The sequence below is a fragment of the Caloenas nicobarica genome, chromosome 3 (assembly GCF_036013445.1).
Source record: "Caloenas nicobarica isolate bCalNic1 chromosome 3, bCalNic1.hap1, whole genome shotgun sequence".
NCBI classification, from domain to species: domain Eukaryota; kingdom Metazoa; phylum Chordata; class Aves; order Columbiformes; family Columbidae; genus Caloenas; species Caloenas nicobarica.
This window is the reverse complement of record NC_088247.1, coordinates 51,691,179-51,711,262: the sequence shown is the minus strand read 5'-3', so window position 1 is coordinate 51,711,262 and position 20,084 is coordinate 51,691,179. Positions and strand designations below refer to the sequence as shown.

Below are 20,084 nucleotides of genomic sequence, written 5' to 3'. Positions count from 1 at the left end.
AATGTAAACTTTATATACTGTTGAAGCTTTATTTGTTCTAGCTGTTGCACAAGCTTTCTGCATTCCAGAAGAAACTGGGATATATTTGGTTTCAATATATACAGTATACCCAAGACTTCGCTCTTCTTAGTCTACAAAATCTTTTCTTCTTCTCATAGCCTAGCACTACAGACACAGTTAACACAATCCAATGAATCTACTGGAGGGCCAGCTAGCCAGTTTATCATCATCATTTCTTCTGCAATGGAGAGTTCTGGTTGGGAACCACAGGAATCACAACAAATGTTCCCAGCTGCTGAGACTTTGTGATCTCATGAGATTTATCCTTACATGAGATGATAAATCCCAGTTGCAAGCACTTATGAAAAATGAGAAATGAGATGCCCTCATGCCACAAATTACTGATCTGGGATAGGATCATGATGTCTGTTTTAACGTCTTCGGTGTTTATGAAAATAAATTTGATTTGACTGATTTCCTGCTATTTCTTCCGTTATGCTTCCATGCTCTTTGAATGACCTTGCCATAGAGTCCTTCTCAGCAATTTTTCTCCCGTTTCTTCTCCCTCATTCCTATTGTAATGATCACAGTTTCTATATGTAGCTGTATCTTACTGCTGACTCATCCCTCATGTTTTTCCGTTTTAGTTGGGCATTCGCAAAATTCAGAGTATGTCACGGACCTCTGCCTTTAGCCTTATCTTACCTCCAGTGTCCTGCAACTTGAATGAAAATCTGAAATCGTCCCCTCTCATCCCAGCTACAGCTAGTTATTACAGCAAATTCAGTCACTTCAGATATGACATCGCAGAGCTAATTCTGACTTTGCACCTCTACATACTAAATCTAAGTAAAGGCAGAGGGTAAAAGTGGGAAGCTGTGCTCTGGTGAGCCCTAATGGAAATGGATGACATAGAACTTCCACATCATTTTCTGTGTTGGTCTTCCGTGTGGATAACAAAAGAGCAGTGAGGGATCTGCTGAAATTTCCAAGAAAGCCAAACATTTTAGCTGTTAATTCAGAGTTTGTGTTTGGCTTAGAGATGAAGATCTTACCTGCATGTGAAAGGGGGATACACACAGAGTCCTTAATCATGAGTTTAGAGTTTCTGTTGGAGTAGGCCTTCAAAGGGCTAAGCAAGGGAAGGATATACTGCCAAAAAATCTTTCTGGTCACAGATTTTTCAACCGGACTATGCGTGGGGGTCTTTGGCTGTGGTTCCTTCAATATAAACACAAGAGGTTGGGATAGGAGAAAGGCCAATACTGGATGCAAGGAAGCTTGAGGCTGCAGAGAGATTTGTCCTCTTGGGACTTTTGTGTCTGGCCTATGCCAAGGAGTCCCGCTACATGGGACTTAGCCCATACCTTGTTGCTTGTTCATTTTGCATGACTGAGAATCTTTGGCAGTGGTCAGCCAAGGCCAAGGGTTAGGATTAAGAGAGAGTTGAATCCTAGAGCTCCAGTGTGACAATGGCTGCTGAGGGACTGGCCAAGAGAGATCAACACTGCAGAAAGGTTTGTCCTTTGAGAAGTTTTTCACATGGCCTGTGTCTGGGGAGGTCTTTGCCTAAGGTCTTACAGTTAGCATTAGGGCTTGAATCAGTTTTAGGGTTAGGAGGGTGATGAACTCTAGAGCTCCGGTTTGAATAAAGCTGCAAGGGTCTGCCCAAGAAAGATTGAGTGTACGGAAAGACATGTCTCCCAAAAAGTGTTTTGTCCGCCCCACGACTCGGGGGGCTTTGGCTGAGGCTCAGCACACACCTTGCATTAGAGGTAGGAGTTAGTGTGTTTGGAACTTAAGAGAGACCAAGCATAAAGCACCAGTGTAAGCAAGGAGCAAGGGGCTGTAAAAGGGCTGCCCAAGGAATGGTAGGCTGACAAAAAAATATTTCCCCTATGAGCTTTTCCATCTGGACCATGGCTGCGAATCCTTTTGTTTGGGTTTAAGTCTGGGTGTTGGATAGAGTTGATTTCAGGAGATAAACAGAAGTTCCCAGGTTAGTTGAGATCTTCTGTTAAATCTTCAATTCCTGCCTCGAATGAGCACATTGCAGTGATGATAGCGATGTGATCAAATGGGGATATTATATTAGTGGGAGGGAACAGAATGGAAGGGAAGACTCTTTTTTGGATGAGGTTATTTGTGGTTTTTTGTTTTTCCACTGGGGTTTTATCCTCTTCTAGGCATGTTGCCAGGCACTGGAAACTTTGCCAGTGGTATAGCATTGCAGAACTTTGCCTGCCTATCTTTCTTTGCTTTAGTGATTCTGTAACCTGGAGGACAGAGGGCTTCAGAGCAAAATTGGTGATGGAGCCAAACAACACCATCAACTTCTGTTGAACTCATGACTCAATTTTGATTCAAGCTGGACTGAACAGGGGGGCAGGGGTAAGCATAGGTGGTATGAACTCAATTTCTTAAAAAAATTGCCCTTAAAGAATAGCCACCAGGATTCACCTTGATGAAGATATATCCTTTCCTTTGCTTGAAGAAAAGAATCATAGGATAGGAGTATGGGTCTCAGCAATGGTACTGTCACAGTCAGGGAACACCCCACAACAAAGCCTGCCATATGTCCATCAGCTATTGATCCTGTGGTCAAAAACCTGCAAGTAGAATTGATGACTAGTAGAGATGGGATCACTGTGCTCTGAATAATCACAAGAAACCTCACTGGTACCCAAGTATTGGGCATCATCTGCACCAGGTAAGGATTGTGTTTATTATGGACCTACATGAAGGTCATCTTCTCTGTCCCCAGAGTAAGTCCTCCTATATATGGTGGCTAGAAGTGACATGGAAGGAGCCTGGAATTTTTAATGAAAGGGTCCTGGGAGCTATCAATGATGGTGGAAAAAAGGGATTTTGAGAAAGCTGCTAGAAACAATCCCCCAAAAGGCGATCCAGCATCCTACACTGAAAAGGGAGAGAGAATGGGGTGTTGGATGCAGTTCTGGGCAAGAAAGCATGCTCCTGGGTTTCACTGACAGAAAAGCACTGCTGCTGTGCTAACCAGACAACTCCTGCTAGAAATGGAAACTTATGCCTGAATACAATCATTTGTGCCATACCTGGTAATCTTGCATTGATAATTGTGACCCAGAGTGATCTGGCTGAGAGTTGAAGTTCAGAGTGAAATTGTGTATGAATTGCTAATTCAACTTTCTCTTGAACTGCCTAGTGCCAATGTAGCAGACTGAAGTCAGAGAAAGTGCTAGTTAAGTAATTTGTGCAATGAATGGCACTGGATGTCTTAGTCCCGTTTTTTCTAAGTGTTCGGTTTCCAAATCTCTATCTAACTTTGAGCTATAAAAACTGAATAGATTTACTAAGGATTTGGTGGTGTTTTGTTCTGACCTTCCTATCCCACAGAACAACATCCCATGGTGAGAAATTGCTTTAATCCCTTGTTACTCTTTAGAGTAGTTTTTTTTTCTATAAAATACACACTTTTAGATTAAGTAAAATATTAAGCCTTTTGAAACATAAATTCAATCACTAGAAATTGAAATAAGCCTTTCACACCTTATAAAAGGAATTAAAACTACCATTTATAATGCAAAAAAGTACTTTAAATTTGCATGTGCTTTTCTAAAAAAAAGAATAACAAATGAAATTATTTGCTTTGAGGTTAAGGGGTTATTTTTCACAATGAGTATTGCTTTTGGTGCTGTATGATTATTATTGCCAACCTAATGACTTTGAACTAAGAATCCCATACTCAAATGCTATAAAAATAATTTTAATTATATTTTTCTGAAACATTTTAACCAGATCATATAAAGTCAGGCAAATGAAGTAATACACAATATGTATCCACTTTGCACTCTCCAGAATAATTGCTTCAGTTACCCTTACCTTTGCAAATACTGTTGCTCTAATTATCTTATTTTGCAAGTCAGGCTCTTTTCAACTGCTAAGTTTATCTGGAGTCAGAACCTACATATTACATATCCTCCATGTAATTTTTAATGGCAAATTCATGATGATTTAAGTGAAGTTTTTTCTGATCTAAGAAAAATAAACATAGCATTTGAAATATTTTAAAGTCAAAGGAACAGATACATATGCCTAAATACAACATGTACTTAAGGTGGTGGTGGGTGGTTTCATTCATCCATCTATCTATCTATCTATCTATCTATCTAATCCATCTATTTATTTTCCCCCAAAATCATATTCTGTATTGTAGACATGATCTTACATACACATGTGTAATACTGTTTTAAATTGTAATTCCCAAATAAACCAATAATTTCCTCTTGTTGCATACATGGTATTACTGCTTATGTTTTCAGCTTTAGCAATATGAGCTACTAGCAGTGTATATACAAATACTGGGTCATGTAAAGACTATGCTTTTAACTCTCCAGAACATAAAATTCAACCTTACTAATTGGGAGCTCTTTTGTCTTTGGTACAAAGTGAAATCTTTTTGAGAGGATGCTATCCTCTTAATCCATGAAGAAAGGAGACACAAAATTAAGCACCTTTTCTTATACACTCTTATGAAAATTAGTAATTTTGGAGATTCCTAAGTGATATCTTACAATTCAAGGAGAAAAATATCACTTCAATTTGTTTTTTCAGATCATAGTTTATTAGTTATTAGATGTTATTCTTTGTGCAGTTGTTTTTAGAAATTTCGGAAAGGTTATAATTCAATTTTTAGGTTATACAAATTTTCTTTGAGACTTGCATAGAGTTGAACTTGTACTATGTCCTTTCATTCCTTTGATGAGAAACTCAGTCAAGGATTTGATCACTTACGGATTGCTCAGTTTCCTACAGTCAAATTAATGAATTAATTTAATTAATTAGTTGAATTAATTAGCTTGTTTAATGAATTAAAATTATTACTAACGCATTCCAGCTTTCTAATGAGATTCCTTTCACGGTGAAATAGATATCAAGGACTATTTTATCCAAATTCTCTTCAAATCAGAGGACAGGAATGCAGTCCAGAATATCTGGATTTTGTTTTGTTAGTGTAGGTTAGCACCATCTGTATTTACCTCTTTTTATTTCCTCTTTATTCATACAAAACCATTTTTCATTCCTCATGCTTACTCAGCTGAGGTGTCACCCAGTGTTATTTATTTCCTCCATTCCTCTTGATGATTACAAGCGTTACACATACTGAAGTAGTTTGCTGATGGCTCCTTCTGTACTTTTCCCTAGTAATTGACAAATCAAGTAGTTAGCTGAATAGGCAACTTACTTCTGGTGTGATACATTGTTAAGTTTACATAATAGGTTTAGCTATGATTAATTTAAAAGGAGTTCTCCTATGAGTATACGGTATATTTCTGATAACTATTTATCACCATTTGCTTCAAATAAGGGGTGGAGCTAATCTGGGAAAGAGCTTCGTGTGTTTGTTGGATGGAGGCTGAATGGTACCCCTGTTGAAAATGCTGACTCATCTCACTCTTATTTCCATTTAATTTACACTCAGCACAAAGCAGCAAAGGAGCTAAGAGGAGCAAACTAAAACTATGGCTTGAACAATTCCTTGTAAAGTGCATGGTTTAGTGAGAAAATAAAAATATATTTAAAAGGTGTAGATACAAGTAGATTTTCTTGGAACAGGGATGTTAAGATGTTTGCTGTGACTTGAGAGACATATTGGTTTTGTTTGTTTACCAGCAGCAGAGCTAAAAAATTGCCTATAACTCATTTGAGAAATCAATGTGGCAGTAGAATAGGGAAGGCTGCAGGGTGGTTTACCTCTTGGAACCTGAGAGCCCTTCTGCAGTTTCAGGGATCTTTGACTTTGAAGATGTTGGGGTGTTAGCACATACCTGCACCTCTACATAGTTCAAGTGGCATCGATGGACTTGGCATCAATTCCTGCCACAGTAGCCTTGGCAAAATTTCTTCATGAATTTTTCCTCGGACAAGGCTAGTCTGTCACTTTTGAGTTCTTGTTCCCATGAAATCTGTAGGACTTCCCATCAGCAGTAAAATCAAGACTTCTCTCAAATGTGTAAGCAATATTTTCTAGCAATACATTTGTCGTGTAGTTCTCACGGGCTTTTTTCCCCCATGCTATTGGAATTTAATTAGCATAGAACAGATTATCTTTTAGTAAATATGCAGCATGTTTATAAACCTAAATTATCTTCCTGATATGTTTCACTGACTGGCAAAATTAATGTTTTTCATTTGTTCAGATGGTTTTTTGGCCCAATCAAACGAGCAGATGCCGAGAGACAACTGTCACAACCTGGAAACCAGGCAGGAGCATTCCTAATCCGAGAAAGCGAGAGTCTAAAAGGCGAATACTCACTTTCAGGTATATTCTGGTTTTTCATCCTAAGCAATATTTTAAAAATTTCTCAGGTGATCCGGACTTTTTCATTTTTCAGAATGATAAATTGTAGGCATGAAAATGAAATTAAGTTCATGATAATATTTCTTTCCCAGGAGACACATAAAGAAAACTTGGCAAGATGTCATTTAGGTTTTTACTAACATTTATTTTGTAGGCTTTGTTTATTAATATGCTCAGAACAGCAATTAACTTTCTTATGCTTAGTACTTCTAGTGCAGCAGCTGCCATAAAATAGAAACTATTTTCATTATTAAAATGCCAAAAAATGCACTACAGTTGTACACTACTCTTCGGCTTAGTACACAAAATAAAAATTAAACGATGTTGACAGATATCTGGAGTTTAAGAAAATTAGATTTCTGCTAGAGCACACCCTTATGTTTATATTTATTTGTTTTTAGGGGCAAAATTATAGGAAGATCTTCAAAGCTCTACTTCAGAATCATCATATTTCATTGAAAAGTTAGTTGTAAACATCAGTATAAAGTTAGATTTATGATGATCATGTGTTTTGAAATGTATTTGAAGTCCTTTATTTGAATAAGGACACTTATTTGATAATGATTTTACTTCCATTTACATACATGTCATTTATTTCATGTCATAGATACTTTCTATATTAGATAGTAAACATGATTGTGCAGTGATTGTTTCCTGTGAACATGTTTTATCAAACTTGTCATACAAGTGTGAGTCAAGAGTACAATGTTGTCCCTGATACAACAGGATTATACACCCAAACTTCCTAATGTGCTCTACCTATGTAGTTCCATATGCCAGTGAAGACTCTTGATGTTTGTGAATGAACTGTAAGTTATCACGTGCAGAATTACATCAGTAAAATGAGAGGCACCTTGTACATAACCAGATTATTTTATATTGACTCCTCTTCTACCTGGATATTTATGTGTCAGTCATCTTCTGAGCATTAAACAGCAACACAATAAGCAGCTTAATGAACTTTTGACACATTCTTGTTTTCTCTTACTGAATCACAAGTGTATATACCTGCAACGTCCCGTGGTAATGGGAAAGTTGCTTTTCATTGCCAAGACAAAGAAATATATGTTGCCTGTGGGGTGAAATACAGGGAAGTTTATGAAATACATACGATATTTACAGTTCTAGGAAAGTTCATTCCATAGGCTTCAGTTTGCCCTGAAGGAAGTTTGTTCTTGCAAAGGAGTGCTAAGAAAACTAACATCAGCAAGGAATCAGGCTGCTCCCAGACTGTGACTGAACTGACCCCTGTGTGTGCACCCTTTTATCCAAAGGCTCTATGATAGCCACGAACCTTTGAAAATGCTTTCCCTGTATATGACAACATATCCCTGTCTTACATGGTTTCAACTTCCGTCAAGTGTTCATCTGCGAAATGTTTTCATCCAAGGACTGGGCTAGACTGATGACAGTGGGATGTTATGCAGGAAAGGATAAACAGGCCTTCATTATCTGCTGAATGCTGGCACTTGAATACATGACACTTTACTAAAAATCAATGAAAAATCCTATGCTTGTGCACCTGAGGGTGGAAATGCAATTTCTTTTTATTATTCTCCAACTGTAGCCTTCTAGGAAAGATTCAAAATCTTAATTCTCCATTGTGCTTCCTGACTGCTTCTTTAATAGGAAGGCAGCAGTACCTTATTTACTATCAAGTACTGCAGAGAAAAATCCAAGAGAATAAAAATAAATATTAGGCCAGCATTTGTGGTTGGATAAGATCATCCTTTGATGCTGCTATTTCATTTTTTCCTTATAAATCATGGATAGAAACTATATTCTATCTGATTTAGTATGTTTGATTCAATTACAAAAGCTTGTGGTAGACATTTTTCAGGTTTCTGTACAAGCTTGTTCGGGAATAGGAGATTTGATGATGGCTGATAACAGTAAGATATGAAACCACCAGTGTGGATTTCTTCCATGCTGGTTTGTTTGATGAAGGGAGGGAAGTGTGATGCTGAAGAACATAATATACGTGGAGGCAAGGCTCCAGCTACAGGAGCCAGCCCTCCTTCATGCACAAACATGGATTGTCCTCTGAGCGTGTATGCATGTATATATGTGTCATCTCAAATTTATTAAACATTTGTGCCCTTTTAGGCAAAGAAGGATAATAAAATCTGAAGCAATCTGTAGACAGTGAGTATTAATGACATAATTTACCACTCCTGCTAGATCTTTTAGCAGCTTCCCAGACTTGAACATAATTTAGCCTCAACATGCTACTTCATCCTGAAGAGCTAAATATTATTTGTTGCTTACTGAATAGGCTTGACTGAATGGCATCTCTTTGTGTTGTGCAAGCTTTTTTGCTTCCAACCTAATAGTACACATAATGGCCCTGACATTGTATGTCCATAATCTCATTACTTATGTCTGTCTACTTTTGGGAGAGCTAGTGCATTCTAAAGCAAATGATGAACTGGATTGTACTGTGGGGAGAATTAATTGGAAGGAAGATGGTTTAGTCCACCAGATAATACGGAGAAGGCAGTTTTCTGACTGTCTCCTTTTTGTTCCATCAGGAGGAGTTATGATACACTCACAGCTGAGGCAGAAAAGCAGTGTTTTCTTGAGGAACAGTGATTCAGGACTATTTCTTTTAAGAGGTCCTGGATGGCTTCTATCTCCATGGTAGCTGATATACTGACAGGGGAGAAGTCACAACCTGATATTTTGCAATATGTCCCTAATTTCTGATTCCAACTTTTTCAGTGCAGGCCCCCATACTCCCATCCTCTATAGAACTCATGAGGTTTGTTCTATTTGCCATTGCTGTTTTGGTTTCACTCTGGGGTTGATGAATGGCTAGAAGAGTGACAACCTGCTTTCAGAATTAAGGTCTTTAAGAAAATATTGTAACTCTCTGTTCAGCCTAACTTTTAAGTATAATAAAGATAAAAAGGAAAAGAAGTAGAAAAGGAAGAGAGATTTTTCCCCCAAGCACCCGTAAACTGATTTTATGACTTCCACGCTTGATTTCATACTCAGATGGGCAATGTATAAGAGACTTAATGTTAATGAGGGAGACAAATAGACCTCCTTGGAGAAAAACAACCAACCAACCAACCTACCACCACCACCACCACCAGCAAAAAACAAAAAAAATCAAAACCCCCCAAGTCCCTACCTTTCATTAAAATGACACTTTTCACTTCTAACTTGTCTTGATTGGAAAACTCATAATTTGTAAGATTGCAATGATAAAAGACTATTTAAATTAAAAACAGAAGCTCAAATTCAGAAAGTTTTTTCTCAACTGTAAATGGTTAAATTGAAAGCACATCAAACCAGATAGGCCACTGAGATGTGTTGCTATTATTTTAAAGTGTTTGACATTTCAAAAATAGGTTTTCCCATTTTAAAAATGCACATGTTGTCAACAGATTTTTATTTTGATGACTCCAGCATCTGGCATGAAATGTATTAAATTTTAAACATGTTGATGCCATCTTAGACATTGCCTCTTTTTAATTAAAAGCCATAATTTAGATGTGCTCAGCTTAATTGAGTGTCATTGCCAAGGGTAGCAGGAGGCTCCCTACTTCCCCCCTCACTGAATAATGGTATCTGAAAGACCGATTGCATTAAATGACAATGTAAATCGTTCGTGCTTTCTTCCATTTTTATCCCTGCTCCTGAAAAAGATTGTGTGGTTTCCTCTAGGCCAGATTGGCTTTCAGCATAGGAAAAAAAACAGGTAATAGTTTGAGGCAGCAGACTGGTAGGAGTGGCAAAATGATGGCTGTAGCAGGAGAATGATTTTGGAGCAGACCCTGCACCCGTTCTATGCTGGTGAGGGCGATCTCTCCCACATCCACCCTGGGCATGGAGACCGAGCGCAGCTCCCGCCAGCAGCGCTGCATGTTGGTGCTGGGGGAGGACAGCTGATGGGAGAGCTTCTTGAACACTGGTGGTAATGGTGGTGCCTTAGTGTCTCCATAATTCATTTGGTGGAGGTGTTGGCTCTGCTGATGCCACCATAAATTTTGCTGCCCTGGGAAAAGAATAGTAAATTGTTTTATTCTCACCCTTGGGGTGGTGAAATCTACTTCTGCATGGCCCAATGTTAGGATGATGGGAAGCAGGAGGAGGAGAATACTTCTGTTAAGCCAAACCCAAGACAAAATCCAATGGGGAGTGGAAAGTCAAGGAGAAAACCACTGTAGTCTTCAAACCTAGCTGCTGTCAAACTGTACGAAGCTGAAGTTGTGATCCTGCCCTGTTAAACAGTCTGGCGGGGATGCGGGGATGACTGGAAGCACTGAGGGGTCACGTCCAGCTCTTTGCTGAGTGACACGTGCTCTGTGTTGTGTTGGGCAGAGGAGCCTTACCATGCTGCAGCTCTGCGAGTGTGCGGTGCACGACCTGGACAGCAAGACTCAGCCCTGGAGTAGAAGTAAACAGCCTCCTGTCAAATGCTGCACTAATCTCAGCTGCTTCTCACCAGCAAAGGTGGTATAAGTGCAGAAATTTTCTCCAGATTCTCCACGCACATCACCTGACCCGTATGCTGCCAATCATAAGGCTTCACACAAAGCTCATATAAGAAATTATGGCACATCCTTCAAACCAACTCTTGCATTAACATTAAGTTCTTCACAATAAATAATTATAAATAAAGCAGGTAGTCAGACTACTATCACTTGGGATGTACAGCTGAGACTGGATCAAAACAGTCATCGTGTTTGCCTTTTATTCAACATAAATAACAATTCATTTTGACAGATAGACTTTACTGTGAGCTTCAGAAAAGTCATTACATTTCCAATCTATTGTTACTGAATTACTTTTCCGTTCATTTCGCTTCAGCCCCATTTCCAAATGATATGTCACAAAAATACACGTGCATTTTATAATTAAAATATACTAATTATGAGGTGTTAAATTAAAAAAAATGGCATTTGAAAAGTGTGATGTAATTATCTTTATACTATGGAGTTATATTTACAAATATTGTTATTTCTGGTCCTCATACAGAACTGTAAATTGGTAAATCATCTTTCTCAAAATAGTACCCGTGGCAGATAGAAAATCTTCTAATATTTTCAACAGCCGCTGTATGCCCTCTGCTGGCGTTGAGTGACAATCGCACAGTACAGGAGAAAAATATTTGATCATACATGACAGTACTTAAGGAAGGAGAGATTTTTCTTTTTAACTTATTCTCTTAAATAGTGAGATAAATTATACTTTATATAAGCTTGGTTTATTGCATGCAGCCCGTAATTTTCTATAATTTTTTCTTCATATAATGTGTAGCTGTGTATTCTTCTGTTAGTATAACAAAGGTGATTGTTAGAATTCATGCAGTGTTACAATATCAAGGATCTATCAGCTATAATATCTCCAGGGCAGAGCAATAACAATTTTTTAGATAATTAAGTTTTCTAATGTATCAGGCTGAGGCTGCTTCTAGGATTGAAATGTATTTCCATTAAATTATTCAACTAAGAGTAGCCACTAGTCAACATGACTAAATTGAATATGTTTGCTGGAATTTTGGCTACAAAAAGGTGTACTCGAGGTAAACAGCAGAAGACCTTTCCCCTGTGCCTCCCTTTTGCCTTTCAGCTTTTGCTTGTGTGAGTGCTCTGAGAAGGGGACAGTAACGGTAATCTCCCAAATCGATGGGTGTGGAAGGAGCCACCTGGCCTATTGGGAAGGTGTAATGTTGGGTGATGAGGACCAGGATGGCAACTGGGGCATCCTCCTCCCCTTGAGACCTCTCTCTTCACTCATCACAGAAAAGCACGGTGTTGTTTCATTAAATATGAGGTGGGATACTGCTCTGATAGGAGCTAAATCAGTTACCCTTCAGAATATAACATAAGCTCTCCATTGTCCACTGGAAATGGATAGTAATGTCTCAGTCATGGATTGTCATGCTAAATAACACCCCACATGAGAGACTTCATCCCTTTCCAGCTCTTCAGAACTGCTCTCTCTGCTGATGCTCAACGTATCATTGCTACTGCTGATATTCCTTTATGAAGCAGATCTCTAAACCTGTGGTCTCCAAAATTTTTGATTGTGTGCACCTATCAGTAAAATGATCTTTGAGCATTCACCCCCAATATGTTTATTTATTTGTTTGTTTGTTTGTTTTTATTTATTTATTTATTTGTAAATTATATGCATAGACTACTGTACTGATAGATTATGTACATCATAAAACACACACGCACACAAGTAATTTTAAAAGTATGGGATAAAGATGAAGTAAACAATATTTTAAAAATATTTATTTTATTTATTAATGGTACAAAAAAAATCTTTTTTACCACAGACCAATGGATTGTCTTGCTCACACCCTGGGTTGCACACACTCTACTTTGGAGAGCACTGCTCTAAGCCATACATTACAGAGATATCATGGCAATTACAAGCTTAATATTCCTTAAATAACATACTAGGTGAGCGGCAGTGCATTTTTTTGCCCATCTCTGGCCTGCTGCTAGTCTAGGTCTAGGCTTAGCATGCAGTGGCCTAGCCTTCATTCTGAGACCTCTGAAGAGCGCTCTGATGGTCATGGGGAAGGACACTTTGGGTGTTATGACATGCAGGTAAATAACCTACGGGAGGTGAGGAAAGAAAAGTCCCATTGATTAGGAAATAACAGATTAGAATAAAAACCATTTCATTGGAAAGGGAGTCATCAGCTACTTGAAAGAGAGCGTTGTTGGCCTGATTTTTACGTATTTCAAATATGCACCAAACTCAGTAAAACCCATGGAAGATGTGAGTGCTTTCCAGAGAACCATAGCTGTGTGGAGGGTATATCTGTTTGCTCTAAAATGTCTGCCAGCACAGCAGCTGCATTTGGAATTTTAACACTGATAAATGATACATTAAAACCTGATTAAATGATTACTTTGAATTAGATGCTCCTGGCTCGTCTTGGTGTCCTAAAAGATTGAAAACATGAGCTGCCTCACAGAAGATTTATTTATGTATTTTTGTTCAGTTTTTTTTTTTTACTGATTTTTGTATCAGTTCTTATGGTGGAAGCAAGAATCTCTGAACCTGAATGGTTGAAGACTGATAGACTGGATATGTTAAGCTATCTAAACAATGGGCTGTGGTTTGAAAGAGATACATTATAGCTGTCACCTTTGACAATAAAATATTTTATTTTAAGGTCCTCACAAATACATCTAGGAATGCTATGATGGTTTGGCCATAAGCTATATTGACCACTGTTATAATTCCTGGAAATTTAATATATTTAAATCTTCTTAGTTTTTGATGGTGTATCTGTGAAGCACTACAGGATCAGAAGGCTGGATGAAGGAGGCTTTTTTCTAAGCAAAAGGAAAACTTTTAAAACTCTGAATGAGTTTGTTGACTATTATAGAAAGAACAGTGATGGCCTCTGCGTGGTGCTCAGAAAGCCATGCCTAAAGGTAAGAGTGAATGCTGCATTATGCAACACATATTTTGTGTAAGCTAGCTCATCAGATATGTTAACTCCATATCTGCTTCTACCATTTCAAAATGGTGATGATCTGCTTGTTGTCAGGAAGTTCTGGGTAGTGCTGCAGTTTCGTTCTTGAAGCTGACATGTTCATAATAAAATACTGTGCTCTTTTGAACAAATCATTGAATGACCGGAGGAGAAAATATGCCAGATCATGATTTATAAATGCCTTTTAATAAATGTATATGGACATGAACTCTCCAACTTCATAACTCTAGCTGTCCATAAGTAATTACTGAGACAAAACCACAAGGTTCAGGCAAGCAATATGTCACTGTTCAAAAAGCTTGTAGAGGGTAGATTACTAACTTCTAGTTTTAATTTTTTTAGAGTACTTCTTATTTCTAATGAAAAGTAACCAGGATATGGGCTGTATTTTATATTCTTAGCTTGCTTTATCACGTTTGTACTCTAAGGAAACATTTTTTATACCAGTTGTGACTTTACATGACATAGTTAAAATACTGTTGAAATAATATTAGAAGTCTCAACTACTTTGTTATGTATTTTCTTTTACAAGGTACACATTCCTACTACTTTTGATTTGTCCTATAAAACTGTTGATCAGTGGGAGATAGATCGACAATCTCTGAAATTCTTGAAAAAATTAGGATCTGGTCAGTTTGGTGAGGTATGGGAAGGACTGTGGAATAATACCACCGCTGTGGCAATCAAAACATTAAAACCAGGTATGTGAATTGCTCTTAAATGCTAATAATGTGAAATGTCAGCAAGGACACTTCTTTAGTTTCTAAATGCTACTGAAAATAGACCCTATCCATATATGCAACCATTCTTAAAAACCATGCACTTAAATGTGAAGGTTAGTAAAGCTCAAGGTCCAGATATTCTTTGGTATTTTGAATTGCAATTTTATACAGTTTTCTATTTCCATATGAGCTGAACTCATTCTTCTTCAACATCTATATTACATAAAAAGGCAACCCAATAAGGCCATCTCTTTTGTACAATATTGCTTGTATGGAATTGAATGACTACATTTCATCTGTAGGTAAACTGATCAATTTACTACTGGTTTGTCATGTGTAAAATTTCTTCTAGTGATTAGAGGCTATATTATAACGATACCTTTGGTAATACAGGATATGTACTACGTTAAGTTTGTATTTAAGAAGTGCTTTAATCTTGATTGAACACAATTTCTCAAAGCTTTTGGTACACAACATTAATACTCAATATTTGCATATAATATAGGCTTGTTACTAATACAGCTTTTAACTTTTTTCTTAATTATTTTTCATTAACTTCAAGTAATTTGTGCATTTTAAATGAACAACATAAAATATCTGCCAGCAGATGGCAAAAACCACATAGATAAGAAGGGTGGGCTGGATGTTATACATGTTTTTTAAAAAGAGATAACAATATAATGGGTTTTTGTTAATTGAAAAAGCTTGTGTTGGACATTACTGATCATGTTTCAGGAAGCAGAACAAATTCAGATCTTTGGTTTAAAAGAACAGCTAAATATTCTTGAGCCCTGCTTGAATGGTCTCCTGAACATGGAGGAATTTAAGCATGTGTTTTAGGGCTGTCTAGTATCAGGATATTGTTTGTGTTTTGGGACTTTCAAATTGAAAGCAAATAAGTATATATTCTCTGCTTAACTGAAATTAGCAAAACTGTTCAGACTAAAAGTATTCTATAATTCATGTGAAAGACAGCATACTTTTTTCAGTGAACTGATGCCTTTCCCTAGTGGCCTGATAAACACAGAAACTATCTTGGAATCTTTGTCCATTTCTCATTCCTAAGACAGTATCCACTAAGCCTTTTGTGACCAGGATCCATATGCTTATTTCTATTGACTTCTGAAACCACAAGTCCAAACCCCATCTTTTTCTCCTTGTGTCTGACCTGAATCTTTCATTCTGCAGTGCAAACCCATTACCTCTTGCCTTATATACCATGACTAAAGAGTACCTATTATTCTCTTCCTCTTTGTGGCAGTCTTGTACATACCAGAAAATTCTTGTCAAATTTCTCTTCAGTCTTCTTTAGGTTAAACAGCTCAATCAGATTCATTGTGTAGCTCAGATGTTTTAGATGTCTCATTGTTTTCAGATGATCCTTACTGGGCTGTTTTGAGGTGGTAAACCATATTTTTTTCCAAGTATTATGCTAAAAGGAAGAGCAAGTCTGGACGTGTAAAAAGAAAGATTTGCTTCACATTTCTGATGTTCTAGACCTCTGTTCAAACAGTCCAGTATGATTCTTTCCTTTCTTCTCCATACAATGAGAACCTAATATTTCCACCTAAGTTTATTGTCCTTTAGTGATTTAATGCAACATCTAGACAAGTCTGTTTTATTGCAGAAGACTGAAGGTTTCTTCCTAAAGTGTAAAACTAATGTTTAAAGATGGAAACTAATGAACCTCAAATGAAGAACAGGTCTCAGCTATCTTAAATTTTTGTGACATTAAATTGTCTTTTAGAAATTGTCTTTCTTTCCTCTTTAAGGAAATATGTTGCAATTAGCACTAGGAAAGATTTGTTTCTCATCAAGAAAAATAATTAGATTTTGAAAAAATTGCAGCACATGCATTTCTACTTATTTTCTTTAGCAGGAAAGTGGAGCTGACATTTATCTCACATTGCATATGCAAAAGTGGGAAGCTATCTTGATCATATTTCATCTCTGCCTCTTAATTAATTTCAAAACTAAATCAGCTTTTTCTTTTGTATAATAGGGACAGTACATATTAGTACATATTATCAGTTCTTCATGAAAAAACCTTCTATTTTAATAATGAAATACCATGGAACACTAGTGGCAAGTTACAGCTGTAATTTACCTTCCTTTTTTTTTTTCCTTTTTAATTTTTCTTTTTTTTTTCCTTTTCCTTTTTTTTTTTTTCCTTTTGGCACTGATCAGCTGGATGACTGCTACTAATACTCTACCTGAAGTAAAGGAAGAGGTAGTTAATTTTATATCTGAAACTGATTTTAATGTGTTTAAGGCCACATCGATCTGTGCAGATCTGTTCTCTGACTATTGTTCAATTCATTACCCTTTTAATGTCTTGCTGATAGAGTATACAGAGAACACAATACTTCTAGAGTGACATGAGTAGGAAAAGAAGGGTTTTTTTTGTTTCTGTAATGATAGAGTGTCCTAAGAATGTACTTACAGAAGATTATAAAACAATAAAATGATCACATAAAGTTCCTCAATAGATTTGTTAGCTAAAAATTAAATTTTACACCAGAATAAACATAATATTCACTGCGAAGTTATTTTTATGTACAGGCTAGTACAGTACAGAGGAAGACGCCCCTTCAATACTGATACTTTTGGTACTATCATAGTTTGGCTGGGTAAAAGGGCTTGATTACAATACTTTTTCCATTTTGGTGGGTGGTTTTTTTTGTTTGTTCATTTGTTTATTTGTTTGTTTTTTACTCCAGTCTGCTTCCTGTTAAGGTCAACAGTAGTGGTCTCATTGATTTCATAGCATATTGAGTTAGGGCAGACACAAGCCCCACCTGGATAGGATGCTTGGATAGCAGAGAGTTTGTGATCTAATACCATGATAAGGAATTTGTGCATTGCACTTGGTGATGCTCAGAATGAAGACTTTGATTCTCAAATCCATGTTGATAAATTGTACAGGTAATACTGAATCTCTTATCACTGTGCTTCGTGAACTATCTCATTCTAAAAAAAATGGTTCAAACAGTCTCACATGGAAACATTTAACCTTGTAATATACTTCTGCAGGGAATTATCCTCTTCTGTGCAACATTTTTCACCATTTGGAGTGCCTTACTGTAATCAATTAGCACATAGGCTTTCCATAGCTTGTTCTCATCATTACTCATGAGGAATAACATTTCAATAATTAAAGAAAAACCCCAATACCCTCACCCTAATCTGAGTGATAAATACTTAGCTTGGTACTAATAAAATTACAGTAAAGGCTAGGTCTGGTAATTTCATTCATCATAATATAAAGATGATAAGTGAGTGGAAAACATAGTAGTTCATGAGTAATCAAGAAATGCATTATATGTTGATGATTGAAACTTCCAATATTCACACAGGCAATATTTCAGTCTTCATGTCTAACACACTGTAAAATGATCCTCCCCTCTTCCTTGGCTGGGAGATCTAAATCAGTTGTCTTCACATGGGGTGTATTTTAAAACAAGACTTTTTGCTAAGCTGCTTTACAGTGTAGACCCAAAGGAAAATAAAGTCATCATAACAGAAGAGGGGTATAATAAACTGTAAGTGATCTGGCAAATATAGGGAATTGAGATAGAGAGGGTTCTGTTACAATGGCTTTACCAGCAGAGAAATTGTGATGTGGAACCATGCTCTCATTCCAAGCAGGAGCAGGTAAATCAAGTAAGGTGATCACATAACAAACAATATAGAAGAGCATAATGCGATCAGTACGTCACAGAGTTAGAGACTTGAAAGCCAGAATGGATTTCTGCTAGTTTGAGTTTCTCTGTTGAGTGTTGTTTTGCAGTGTACATCTGTCCTAGATCATGTAAAGTTTGAATACTTCACTGCTATATGACATTTCACCCCTCTGAGTATTTATATTAAATCAAAACAGAGCTTGATATTGACTAGGTAATAACTAGAAGTCTTCTACTCCTGAGGTGTAGGCACAGAGAGAAGTTGCCTCTGCTATCTTTGACGGTTTGTATCAATGGCATATCACTATACTTGTAAGAATGTAGGCCTAATTTCTCATCTGGATTTACCTGATGTCTTCTCTTTAACTCTTGTTAAGTCTTCTCGTAAAAAAATAAAAGCCTTCTTGTATGCATTCTGGAGGTACATACAGAGTTAAATACATTTTCAATTGTCTTTAGAGAGGCTAAATATAGTTTCTTGTTATATGGTACTCTCCTGATTTCTCAAATAGTTTTTTTGGACTTACACTGATTTCTAGCTATTTCATCTAAAAGACATAAAATTATTGTGTTTAGGTAGATGACCTTTCAACCTGTAGGAAAAAATTAAACTCCCAGAATTCTGGTGAGATGGCAGTGATAGACTTTTCCAGGAGCCAGTTCTCACTTGATGGAAAAATGTGATTCCTGGCTTGTGAGTAATTAAAGTATTCAGAAATCTGTTTCCATTCCAATTTGGAGCCAGTTTTCAGATATTGCACACAAACTGAAAATTTCATAAGTGTTCCTTTCAGAAACATTGATGTGTAGCATACTAGCTACATTTTTCCTATTCTTAGGCATCTAACATCTTAGATGTATCAGGCTTTTTTTATAATTAGTGGGAAGAAATAAACACATAAATCATTCTATGGACTAGAAATGTACATTAAAATGAGAGAATAACATGCTATTAAAGGCTGTTTCTTTCCATTGACTGTAAAGTCTGGACAACTAACTCAGATCTAGGTGCCTGAATAATTGACTTCAGCTGGAGGAGATGAATCTAGCTACAAGCAGTGTTTTGTAATCGCACAGATTTTATTATACAACAGTAACATAAGTGAGGAAAATGTCAAGCTGGTGGAGGCTCTGAGATCTTAAACTCGTCAGTCTGGGAGTCCTCTGACCAAGAACTGCAGAGGGATTGTGGTTCCTTAGGAGGCCATGGGAAATGTCTGTCTTCTGATGAACCTGGTGGGGTGTCATTTCACCCTCTGCCTTTATGATTATGGAGTATCTAGTTTAATCAGCTTCAGAGTTTGGGGTTTGCATTCCACTGGTTATGGATGACAGGGCTCCATACACAGCCCTTCTGGACTCTAAGGGAGATTTTGCAAGAAAAAGAACTCAACCAGAGATGTTTTCAGATTTAATGAACCATTCTTTTTCAATGAATTCCTGTTTCTGCTAGCACTTTGTTGCTCTTGTCTAAACAGAATGTTCAACACTTCACTATTGAAAATATTAGAAGATTAAATCTATTGATCCGGAACCATTTTTTTCCCCTTACTCTTCGGAGCCTTTTTTTCAGAGCCAGTGGTAGATTATGGAGACCTTCAAAATATCAAAATGATTAGTCCGTGATCTTTATATTTATACAAGATTTCTATTAACCTTGCAGGAAGAGTCACAAGACTCATAATTAAACTAGTGCTTTGGTTAAAGTAACAATAAGTCTTGTAAAATATCTTTAATATTTTTCATTAATATAACAATATTTAGAACTTTATGTTACGGCATGGGAAGAGGAGACCCCAGCACTCATAAGACAGCATACCAGCCATAGTTGCTGCTACATCACCTCTGCAATAATCATAAATGTC

At 37.0% G+C, this 20,084-nt stretch overlaps 1 protein-coding gene across 1 annotated transcript in view; it reads left to right on the top strand.

Annotated features, from left to right (window-relative positions):
• The window catches only part of FRK (fyn related Src family tyrosine kinase), a 51,907-nt gene that overhangs the window by 17,261 nt on the left and 14,562 nt on the right, over positions 1–20,084 (top strand). Inside the window, exons 2-4 of the mRNA XM_065630520.1 lie at positions 6,180–6,301; positions 13,589–13,752; positions 14,347–14,515. Coding sequence (XP_065486592.1) covers positions 6,180–6,301; positions 13,589–13,752; positions 14,347–14,515 — 455 coding nt within the window. The remainder of the gene's footprint in view (positions 1–6,179; positions 6,302–13,588; positions 13,753–14,346; positions 14,516–20,084) is intronic.